General features: G+C 49.5%; 1 protein-coding gene across 1 annotated transcript in view; it reads left to right on the top strand.

The window, feature by feature from the left end:
* The first annotated feature begins 964 nt into the window (after positions 1 to 964).
* CDHR3 (cadherin related family member 3) overlaps positions 965 to 11,391 on the top strand; it is a 51,834-nt gene continuing 41,407 nt past the window's right edge. The window contains 4 exon segments of the mRNA XM_035021378.1: positions 965 to 989; positions 2,412 to 2,614; positions 7,131 to 7,296; positions 10,700 to 10,797. Of these exon segments, the coding sequence (XP_034877269.1) occupies positions 965 to 989; positions 2,412 to 2,614; positions 7,131 to 7,296; positions 10,700 to 10,797 (492 nt within the window).

The raw sequence follows: 11,391 nt of genomic DNA, 5'->3' as shown, positions 1-11,391 counted from the left end.
AGGGGCCCGAGTCACTGGGGTGAGTGGGAGGGGACAAGAGAAGGTGGGGGTTTCCTTGACATTGCCAACCTTCCATTTTGCTTATGACTCCCCCTGTCTTGCTGAACAGAGAGGAAACAGTCTGGCGAACAGCTCACGAGGGCCCTGGTGACTTCCGGTTGTGGGAAAAGAGGGAGTGAGGGAATGATGCCTAAAAAAAACCCAAGCACAGAAGCAACCGATTAATTTGCTCATTTTAAAAAATGATTTGGGAGAATTTTTTTTTTTTTTTTTGCTTCCAAATAGCTTAGTATTTGGCTCCCGATTTTTATCATGAGAATGCTATAATATTAAAGTCAATTTTAAAAGATTGAAAAAAAATCTATTCCTATCCATGTCACCCCAAACCTCAGCTGCTTTGTTATTTCTGAGCCCTTGCTCCGTCTGTGTCCATGAAACTGGAAAATTCTGGGAGCAAAAATAACTTATGCATAATGAACTTTAGTCTCTAACTGAAATAAGATGACTTAGATTTATGAAAGCTTGTACCAATGTGTTTATATTTCAATTTTTCCTACATTTGCATTCACTTCTCCGCATCCCTGCCCCCAAATCTGAAATAAAAACATTCTCTTACAAAAGCCAGCCCCTGCCCATGGCTTGTTTGTCTCCAGAAGTTCTACACCTTTTGGTAGGACAGATCCTTTTCCTGTCCCCTGTACCTCCCTCCCATTCCCAGGGGCTTGTCCCTAAGGGCGAAAAGTGGCCAAGATCAGGAAGCTGGCTAAGAAGTAGGACTTTAGTATAAATTTTGATTTTGTTACTTATTATTATTATTCAGCTCCGTTTCCTCATCTGTAAAATAGTGGCACTAATACCTATTCTCCCCGTTTTGGGGAGTGAGTGAGAGAAAGGATTTTACATTGCTCACTTATCTGGAACATGGGATAAATGGTCTTTGCATTGAATTCCTAGAGCTGCCATAATGAACTACCACAAACTGGATGGCTGTGAGCGACAGAAATGTATTCTCTCATAGTTCAGGAGATCTGGGGTCTGAAGTCACGGTGTTGACAGGGTTGGTTCCTTCTAGAAATTCTGAGGGAGATCTGTTCTCCATGGACTTCCTAGCTTTTGGTGGTTGCTTGCTGTTCCTTGGCTTCTAGCTGCATCAGTTCATCTTCTGTCTCTATCATAACACGGCTTTCTTCCTCCTGTGTGTGTCTCCGTGCCCTGTCCTCTTAGAAGGACTCCATTTGGTGGATTAGGGCCCACCCCAATCCACAATGACCTCCTCTTAACCAATTCATCCGCAAACACTGTTTCCAAATAAGGTACGTTCTGAGGTTCTGAGTGAACATGGATTTTATTTTTTGGGGGGGACACTTTTCACTCCCCTGGAGTAACCATCACTATGGAAGCATGAAAGAACAGGACCTTCTCTCGTCTGTACCGGCAAAATCCTGCAGAGTATCAAGGAGACTGAAGAGTGTCCCAAGGCTTTCCTGGAAGAAACAGTCTCTCTTAAATTGTCAAACTCCCTGTCTGAGATGCAGCTCGAGGAAATGCGCATGACTTCCCCAAGTCTCTCTCATTTCCTTCCCTGTGAAATGGGAGTTAATCTATCAATAAAGATGTACTGATGGACCCTGGGCATCACGACACCCCCCAGCATCCCATAATGACGAGCAGTTGTCCTTGAGATTACTTACGGATGCGGGGAGATCTACCATGATTTTGGAGCTTGGCGGTCATGCACGCTCAGTTTTTGATGACCTCTGAATCTAACACTGACACAGACAAGGAAAATAAACTCCTGGAAACTCCCCGGGTCTTGTAAGACGGGATGTCATGGCCGGACGTGGTCCTTCAAGTGGACGTCTGCCCCCTGAGGCAGCATGTCTGTCTTTCTCTAGCTCTTCACAAAGGCTGCGAGAAAAGAGAAGGGGTGCACGAGACAAGAGAAAAGCAGCGGCTTTATTTACAGAATGACAGAAGCAGACTTCATGGTTGTTTGGTGGGGGTTGTCTTCTTGGCTCCCAGAAGATCTTGTATTTCCATCTCCAGTCCTTGGCAAGAGTATTTTTTTTTTTTTTAAGATTTATTTATTTATTTGAGAGAGCGAGAATGAGAGAGAAAGAGTACATGAGAGGGGGGAGAGTCAGAGGGAGAAGCAGGCTCCTCGCCGAGCAGGGAGCCCGATGCGGGACTCGATCCCGGGACTCCGGGATCATGACCTGAGCCGAAGGCAGTCGCTTAACCAACTGAGCCACCCAGGCGCCCCCTTGGCAAGAGTATTCGTTCTTGGGGAGTGACCAGGTTCCATCAGTGCTCCGAGCTATGGGTTGAAGCCACAGACCAAGCTGTTAAGTCCTTGCTCCCAGCACAAGGCTTTCTGTTCATGCCATTTTGCATCCTTCTTAAACCCGCAGGGAGAGAAGCACTCTACCTAATCCACTTGCCTGCTACAAGCACCGTGGCCGAGAATTCTCCACCTGAGACTCCAGTGCACAAGTTTTCTGTGAACTTATCAGCCTCGCTGTCGCCTGTGATCCCAGGGTGGCCCCTGATTATCAACACAAGCCCCCTCACTGATGCCTTCAAGGTGAACTGGCTGTCAGGCACTGACTTTGAGGTAAGCACAGCTCACTTGGGAGTTGTCCACAGAGAGGGGTCCTGAAGATAAGGGTGCAGGGGATTCTAGATTGGTGAGCATTTCCTTCTCTTTCCCTGGCTCACTCTCCCCTCTAGTAAGACCCAGAAGGCCCATCTGGGGATATCTGAGAGCCCTCTATGCGAGAGGTCCCTAAACACTTTGGACCTTCTCTCTCCACTTAATCCAGTGCAATGGGCGATAGGCTCAAATTGTTACAAATAGAAGTCCTGTTTCTCATTGCCACCCACCCTCACATGACGTCAGGTGTTAGGCGTGTGCTGGCAGTATCTGGATCCTTTGGGTGGCATAGTGTGGGCATTCATCTCCTCAAAAGCCAGGCCCTGATGAACTTGTGTCAGGTGATTCTGCTTTTCTCGAATTCTGTGATTTTCCAGGAGGAAATCTATGAGGAGACTTATTTAATATGGAAGAGCATACCTTTCATAAAAATACAAGCCTGAGGGGCGCCTGGGTGGCTCAGTTGGTTAAGCGACTGCCTTCGGCTCAGGTCATGATCCTGGAATCCCGGGATCGAGTCCCGCATCGGGCTCCCTGCTCGGCAGGGAGTCTGCTTCTCCCTCTGACCCTAACCCCTCTCATGTGCTCTCTCTCTCTCATTCTCTCTCTGTCAAATAATAAATAAAATCTTTAAAAAAAAAAAATACAAGCCTGAATGTCCAGCCGTGCTGCATGAATGATTCCTCTTGGATAATTCAGACCCCGTCATTCGCATTCAGGAGCTATTACACCCCTGCTCTCTTTTCTAGTTTGTCGTTTAAGTCTTTTTCAAAGTTGGTGCTCCTCCTTAGGTAGGACAAACCTACCTGCGTGTTTTCCACTGGTACCTTCAGAGGCCCTTCTAGGGATGACTTTAGGGTCCATGTGTCTGAACTCTCCCCACCCCTGCCCTTCCCTCAATTGGCATAGGAACCTCTGGCAATTAACATTAGCCCTGACTCAGGTCCTGCCTGCCATTGCCCTGGGGATGTGGTGGAACCCCGTGGGCTCAGCCTGCTTCGTCGAGGCCGGTTGCCTCCTTGAGGTACATACTAGGTGTTCTTAAACACAGCTGATCGTGAGAGTCCCAAGGGGAGCTCTTAAAAAGTGTGCATGTCTGGGATGTGTAGCAGAACTCAGGAAGGCAGTATTCTCAGCACCCCTGGGGGCAGGTTCTTTGATGCATACAGAGCACACATTCAGCATCCAGTGTAGAGTCCCCGGGCCCAGAGGCTGGTTCTGTGACTCCTCTGCCCTATCTCCCTGGCCCTGGACATCTGGCTCGTCTTCCACAGCTGCTGCTCATCTGGCCCTAGAAGCCCTGCCAAGGGCTTGCACATGTACAGCATGGAGTGTATGCTGGACGCTGCGGCACGCTTCACACGTATTTCCTCTTGAATACAAACAAGCCAATGATTTTATTTATGTTACTATCCCCTTTTCACAGGTGGAGGAAACTGAAGCAAAACTCATTAAATAACTTGCCCTGGGTTACGCAGCTCTTCGGGGGTTGAGCTGAACCTGGAACCCAGGCAGTCTGACTTCAGACCTCTGCCTATTTTTGGAAACGATATAATTCATACAGTATGCAATTCACCCATTGAAAATGTACAATTCGGTGGTTTTTACTGCATTCACAGACCATCACCACTATCTACTTTTAGGACACTTTCCCTATTTGCCCCAGTCCCTGGCACCCCCTGATCTCCTTTCGGCCTTAATGGATTTGCCTATTCTGGGCATCGTCTATGAATGGATTCACATTGTACATGGTCTTTAGTGACTGGCTAGTGTCCTTTAAGCCTGGGTCAACTCTTCCTTCCTTTTCGTGGCTGAGTCATATTCCACCGTATGGACAGACCACGGTTTGTCTCTCCGCTCAGCAGCTGACAGACTTCGGGGTGGTTCCCCATTGAGGGCTCTCACCCTCTAGAGTCTACTGCCTTTGATGACGAGGAGGAGGGTGACCATGCAGAGGTCCCATTGCGCACTCGCGTTCTCACCTCTGGATTGTCACTACCGACACCGATGCTACCACCATGGAAGAGGCTTTATTCCCATTTTCGAACTAAGATCGCAGAGAGACAGCAAGGTCAGCTGGTGTGTCTGAGATCACGTAGCCCTAACAGATGAAGCCAGAACTTAACTCAGGTCTGCTGATGGCCAATCCTAGGCTCTTTCTCCCCCATGGCCCTGCGCATCTGTTGCTGGTTTGGGGAGCCCTCCACATCAGGTGAAAGGACCTATCCTTTCCATGTTTGATGTGATTCCAACAGGGCTGACAGTCAAGGAAGAATTCCATCCTGTGTCTGACCTCTAGAAATGGGGGCTTTTTTAGCACCTCAGCTGAGGTAGGCTCCAGTGTTTAGTGTACTGTCCCAGGCCTGGCGCCCTCCTGGCCACAGATCCATGGGCCCTGAAGCATTGGTTGCTTCTCCCCAGAAACCACCCAATAGCATCAACTATCCCCTCCAGAAAGATCCTATTGTCCAGCCCAAAATGCTCACAAGAGCTGCTTCTGCTGCCTACAGAACAGGTCAGGGGCATCCCCGTGGCGGAGCCTGACTTCTCCTTGGGCCGACTTGACACTCTGCAGGAGAAGGCTAGCAATGAGGTTTTTGGGTCCCTGGCCCAGAGGTTTAGTCACTGTTGGCCTTGGGACTCAGTTGTACAAGGCTTTCTAAGGGTGACCTCTGAATCATGCCAGAGACCAGGCCTCTCTGCTCTCAAACACAGCTGCTGGGACTTCTGGGGGCCCGGGGAAAGTAAGGAGGGTTAATAATAATGATGCTAATGATAACAACTCCTATTTATGGTGCGTTGACCATGTGCCAGGAATCCCCCTAAACATTTTGTGAATTCATTTATTTAATCCCCATAACAGCACCACGACGCGCTGTGCTGCTATTATTTGCATGTTAGAGGTGGGGAATGGCAGCACAGAGAGGTCTCGCCTGCTACATGCCAAGCACGGGAGACAGGTCATCTTCACGTATGGGGGTGCCAGGCTGACACTGCTCACCGGCAGAGACGAGACTACCTCATTTCCTCTCTCAACCCTCCTCTGCATGCACTCGTTCCCATCTGCGGTTGTCTTCTCTCAACCAATCGAGATCTCGCACAGCCTCCTCCATGAAGCCTTCCCTGACTATACACAGCTCACAATGAACTTTGCCTAGAAGTCAGCACTTCTAGCGTTTTGTTATAAGACCATGTTTTGTACTTCAGCTCTTTAACTAGGGCAAGGAGTATTTCCCTAATTATAATCACGTGGAAACAAAATCAGGGAAAGGTGGCAAAGGACTTTCCCAAGGTCACACCAAAGTTCAGCTGTGACAGTGAGATTGGAGCTAAGCGATCTCCTAAGGGCGGGAGACTGAACGCCTGCCTGGCCTGAGTCGTATTAATAAACAAAATTTCCATTAGCATAATTAAGACATTTATGAAGGGCGCCTGGGTGGCTCAGTTGGTTAAGCGACTGCCTTCGGCTCAGGTCATGATCCTGGAGTCCCGGGATCGAGTCCCGCATCGGGCTCCCTGCTCGGCAGGGAGTCTGCTTCTCCCTCTGACCCTCCTCCCTCTCATGTTCTCTGTCTCTCATTCTCTCTGTCTCAAATAAATAAATAAAATCTTTAAAAAAAAAAATCCTAACACACACACACACACACACTACACAACCAAAATTCAAAAAAAAAAAAGACATTTATGAAATTTAGTCCTTGAGGTCCCAAAGGGCTCTGGGTGCTCGGCGGTCTAAGCTGGTGGCCGGAGTGTGCATGTAGGCACGGGAGGTCACAAGTTGGCCTCCAGCTAGCCTCAGCAGGACCCTCCCATCGTGGGCCAGCCGGGTTCCTGCTGACAATTCCAGTGATGTTTCTCTGGCCCTGGTTCTTGGTGTCCCTCCCACATCTCCAAAACACTTATAGTGCAGGAGACAAGTTTCCATGAGCGGGAGAATGTGTGGAAATGCACAAAAACACTGAGCCGGCTGTTGATGTAAGTATATATTGTTCCTTATTTCTGCAGATGTATCCTTCCCTTGTTTATTCACGGTCGTGGCCTTGGGAAAATTTGCATGGAGAGCCGAGTCAAGATGTGACTTAACAGCAATCCCAGGAAAGTGCAGTGGCTTATTCTTAAAGCCCAGGAAGCCCAACTATGTTCAGGGTTGCTAAGGGGCTTGTCTGGGTGCCTACCCTAAGCAGTGACAGGGTTTTAATTCCTGGCTTTCTATCTCCAGTCGATGGAACCAGGATGTCGCCTAAATATTTTCTTTCCTCTGAAAAGCAGCATCACGCACAGGAGTCCCCTTGGAAAAAGGTCACGGGGCTTATGTTGGAAGGACTAAGGCAAAACAACCGGTTCCTCTGATGGTGGGGGAAAGATGGTTTCCAGGATGCTGGTTGCTTCCTTCCTAGTAACGTCCCTTTGCAAAATGCATGCATACAAAACAGATCTCCTTTCACATGGTTACTAAGAATTCTGCCTTTGCTTTTAGGTTGTCACCACTGGGACGGAACAACTAGACTTTGAAACAGGACCAAACATATTTGATTTGCAGATTTATGTCAAGGATGATGTCGGTGTCACCGATCTCCAGATCCTGACTGTCCAGGTGACAGATGTGAACGAGCCGCCTCAGTTCCAAGGCAACTTGGCAAAAGGTAAGATACACTGGGTTGTGCAGTGCAGCCCAGACGGTGGCATCAGGGGGCACCCTGGGGGACAGAGCAAAACAGAAAAGTAAGTAAACAAGCAGCTGTTTGCCTATAAGAGGCAGCTGCTTAATGAGCAGGGAATAAATGAAATGTCCTCCAGCACAGGACTCCCCAAAATGATGCCCAACAATTTACAAAGCCCCTCCCTTCCGTGGTTTCTCTTGGGCCTCTCTCAGTCCTGGGGAGGAAACTGAGGCTCAGGAACCTCGCGAGGGGGTCGTTCTGGAGGAAGCTGGGCCGAGCCCATCGGAAGCGCATCCCCATGTGCTGTGGTCATTAACTGATGTGTTCATTCTCCCCACGGACCCCCGGAGGGCAGTATGTGACTGGGGTCTGCTGCATAGCAGGGACAATATAAAGGACTGAGCACAGGGTAACTTCGTGCATGGTCTCTCCCAGGCTCATGACTTTGAGCTATACTGACAACCTCCACCTCTATCACTTTAGTCCAGCTTCTCCTCCAAGCTCCTGACTTAAATATCCAGCCGTCTTATCCCACATCTCTGTCTGCCATGTCTAATAGGCATGTGGGATTTTGTAAGGTGACTTTTGGATGCTCCCAGGTCACCTCAGTGTGGGGGTCGGTTACCAGTGGAGCCAACCATGGGATTAGAAGGTTGGAACTTTCAGTCCCGCACTCCACCTCACCCCTACCTCTGTGGAGGGCAGGAGGGTAGAGATGGTGCTCAATCGCCAATGGCCAATGATGTAATCAGTCATGCCGATGTAATTAAGTCCCATAAAAGCGCCGAAGGATGGGGTTTGGGGAGCTTTCAGGTTGATGAACCGTCTCGCCCTTCCAGGCGGGTGGTGTGCCCAGAGAGCGTGGAAGCTCTGTGCTCCTTTCCCCACATTATGCCCTATGCGTCTCTTACATCTGTCTGTTCCTGAGTTATATCCTTTTGTAATAAACCAGTAATCTAGGAAGTAAAGTATTTCCCTGAGTTTTGTGATCCCCTCCAGCAAATTCATCGAACCCACAGAGGGGATGGTGGGAAACTCAGATTTATAGCTCGTGGGTCAGAGGCATGGGGAACAACCTGAACTTGAAATTGGTGTCTGAAGTGGGGGTTGGGGGTGTCTCGTGGGGCTGAGTCCTTGGTCTGTGGAATCTGAAGGCTGTCTCTGGGTAGCTGGTATCAGAATTGAGTTGAATTGTAGAACCCCCAGCCTGTGTCAAAGGATCGCTTGGTGGTGCAGGAAAATCCCCCACACATTAGAATTGGTGTCAGAACACGACATCTCAAACGTAACATGCCCCCAAATCAAACTCTTGACCTCCACTCCACCCCTGGCCTCCACCATCCCCCCGCCAAATCTGCTTCTCCTGTCTTTCCCATTTTAGCTACTTCAAAGCTTCGAAGTCAGCTTTGACTCTTCCGCCTTTCACACCCAACATCAAATCCATGAGGAAATCTTGCCACTTCCAAGTCTATGCAGTCTGACTGCTCCCTGGCATCTCCATCCACACCACCACGGTGCAAGTCAGTAGTCATGTGTCGCATGGATTATTGCGATGGTGGGCTAACCGGCCTCCCTGCTCTGCTCTTGTCTCTGTCCATCTAGTCTCTGCATAGCAGCCAGAAAGATCCTGTTGAATCTCAGTCAAATCAAGGCACTCCTCTGCTTAAAACCCCACAAGAACTTCCATCTCCCTCAAGAGGAGAGCCAGGGTCTCCTTAAGACACCACCAAATCTGGCCCCCTCCCACCCTCACCCTGTCGTCTTCCACACATTTCCTCCCACCCCCTCCGCTGTGGCCCCCATACCACCCGCGCCTTCGCCGGCATCTCCGCAGTTGCTCTTTGCCCCTTCCCCCATATCTCTACGATCCTCATTTCTTTAAGAATCTAGACTCACGTGTCGCAAATCTTCCACAACCACTCCATTTCACACTGTAACCTAACCCACAACACTCCATTCCCTGATTTTCTCCAGGACCTTGCTCAGTAACGTTCACATATTTTGCTCATTTATTTTATTGTCCGTATCGTCCCACTATCATGCAAGCTCTGCAAGAACGGGGTTTTGTGTTCCGTGAACCGCTATGTTCCCAGTGCATGGATAGATCAGTATCTGGTACCGAGTGAGAACCCAGTAAACATCATTTTGAGTGAAAGCACGAGCAGTGATAAAGGTGAATGAGAGCTGCAGCTCAGATCTAAGACAGGCTGGGTTTGAAGTTTTATGCTCTCACTTCCTTCCTCGCTGAGACCTCCTAACTCCCCCGAGCCTATTTCCTCGTTTGTAAAGTGGAAAGAATTGCAATACTTACGCACGGGGGTTCTGACGATAAAGGAGAAAACATAAGCCCTCAGCACCGTGGCTTCGATGAGTGAGCTGACGTGGACATTCCCAGCCCTCCCGCAGAAGGATGGGCTCTCGGAGAGGCCAGAGTGGAGGGGGGCAGCCCCTCAGGCCGGGCTGGTGGTGCCAAGTGCCGGGTTCCCCCTGGCTGCCCAGAACTCTGAAGGAGATGAGGTCAATTTCTGGTCCCCTCCCGGAGCCTCTGCAGCCCTCTCCCTTAATCCTGCTGCAAGTCCTTTTGGCCGACATGCTAAGTGCACTTCAATAGGAGACCTCTGGGGCGCCTGGGTGGCTCAGTTGGTTAAGTGACTGCCTTCGGCTCAGGTCATGATCCTGGAGTCCCAGGATCGAGTCCCGCATCGGGCTCCCTGCTCGGCAGGGAGTCTGCTTCTCCCTCTGACCCTCCTCCCTCTCATGCTCTATCTCATTCTCTCTCTCAAATAAATAAAATCTTTAAAAAAAAAAAAAGAATTATGAAAGAAAAAAAAAATGCTAAAGCTGGGGCACCTGGGTGGCTCAGTCGGTTAAGCGACTGCCTTCGGCTCAGGTCATGATCCTGGAGTCCCGGGATCGAGTCCCGCATCGGGCTCCCTGCTCGGCAGGGAGTCTGCTTCTCCCTCTGACCCTCCTCCCTCTCATGCTCTCTGTCTCTCATTCTCTCTCTCGCAAATAAATAAAATCTTAAAAAAAAAAAAATAGGAGACCTCTGCTCGGTTTTGGAGGAATTTGCACGTGAAAGTGAATCAGGAACAGGGCGCAGCCTCACACGGAGGTTCCTCCCCTAGATCACCTCTTAGCGGAGGAAATGCGGGAAGATGTGATCCCAGCTTGGCCCCTCAAGTACTTTATAAATTCCCATAAGCGGTTCGCTCATTGCAGCTGGCCCGCGGGCTGACTCCCGGCCTTTATTCCTGCATCCCTCCTTCCCACGATGCCAATGTGCTTGGTTCTCCTTGGCTGGGAGCGGCTGTCCCGGTTCTGTAATTCCTTATTTGCTTTGTCTAATAAAATGCCTCTTCCTCCACTTTGGATGCTGATCTAGGTCTAGACCTGTACATACCGGAAGGCGCAAACCCGGGATTCATTTACCAGGTTGAGGCCTTTGATGCAGAAGACACAAGCCGAAACATACCCCTCAGTGTAAGTCTCCTTGATAAACAAGACGGGCTTCTCCGTGCTGTCTTTGACATGGGAGCCTGGAGCCTCGGCCAGGGGCCTGGGCAGTGGTGAGGGGAAGAATAGGCTGTCCACAGCCACAGCATAGAGAACGGGGGATGTCGGAATGGGTAAGGGAGCTCCAGACATAGACACCCCAGATTAGACTCGTGGCTCTGTGTGAGCTTGGACATGTTCTTAACCTCTTTGAGCTTCCATTTCTTCATCTATAAAATGGAAGAATAGCACCTACACAGCTGGAGAATTCTCAGTATGAGAGAACGCACACAAGGCCACTTAGCACAGTGCCTGGCATGTTGAAATTGCTCAGTATTTTTAAATTCCAAGGGGATAAAAATCCAGCTGTATTCTTTTAAAAGTAAGCAAAAAGTGTGTACCCCAAAGGCCGGCATTAACACTTCCTTTTCAAGAGATGACGTCAAGCTACTTGGAGCCAAGTTAAAAAATAAATTAAAAAGTTGAAAGAGAATCCCAGAAATTCCAAAGAAGAGAGGGGGAATCCCGCAGAGAATAACCGGAGGCCAGGTCCTGGAGCGTTCCCTCATGGTTCAGTCTGAG

The sequence above is a fragment of the Mirounga leonina genome, unplaced genomic scaffold (genome assembly GCF_011800145.1).
Source record: "Mirounga leonina isolate KUSES-001 unplaced genomic scaffold, KU_Mleo_1.0 Mir_174, whole genome shotgun sequence".
Taxonomy (NCBI): Eukaryota; Metazoa; Chordata; class Mammalia; order Carnivora; family Phocidae; genus Mirounga; species Mirounga leonina.
The sequence above is the reverse complement of the archived record's forward strand: the minus strand, read 5'-3'. Positions and strand labels throughout refer to the sequence as shown.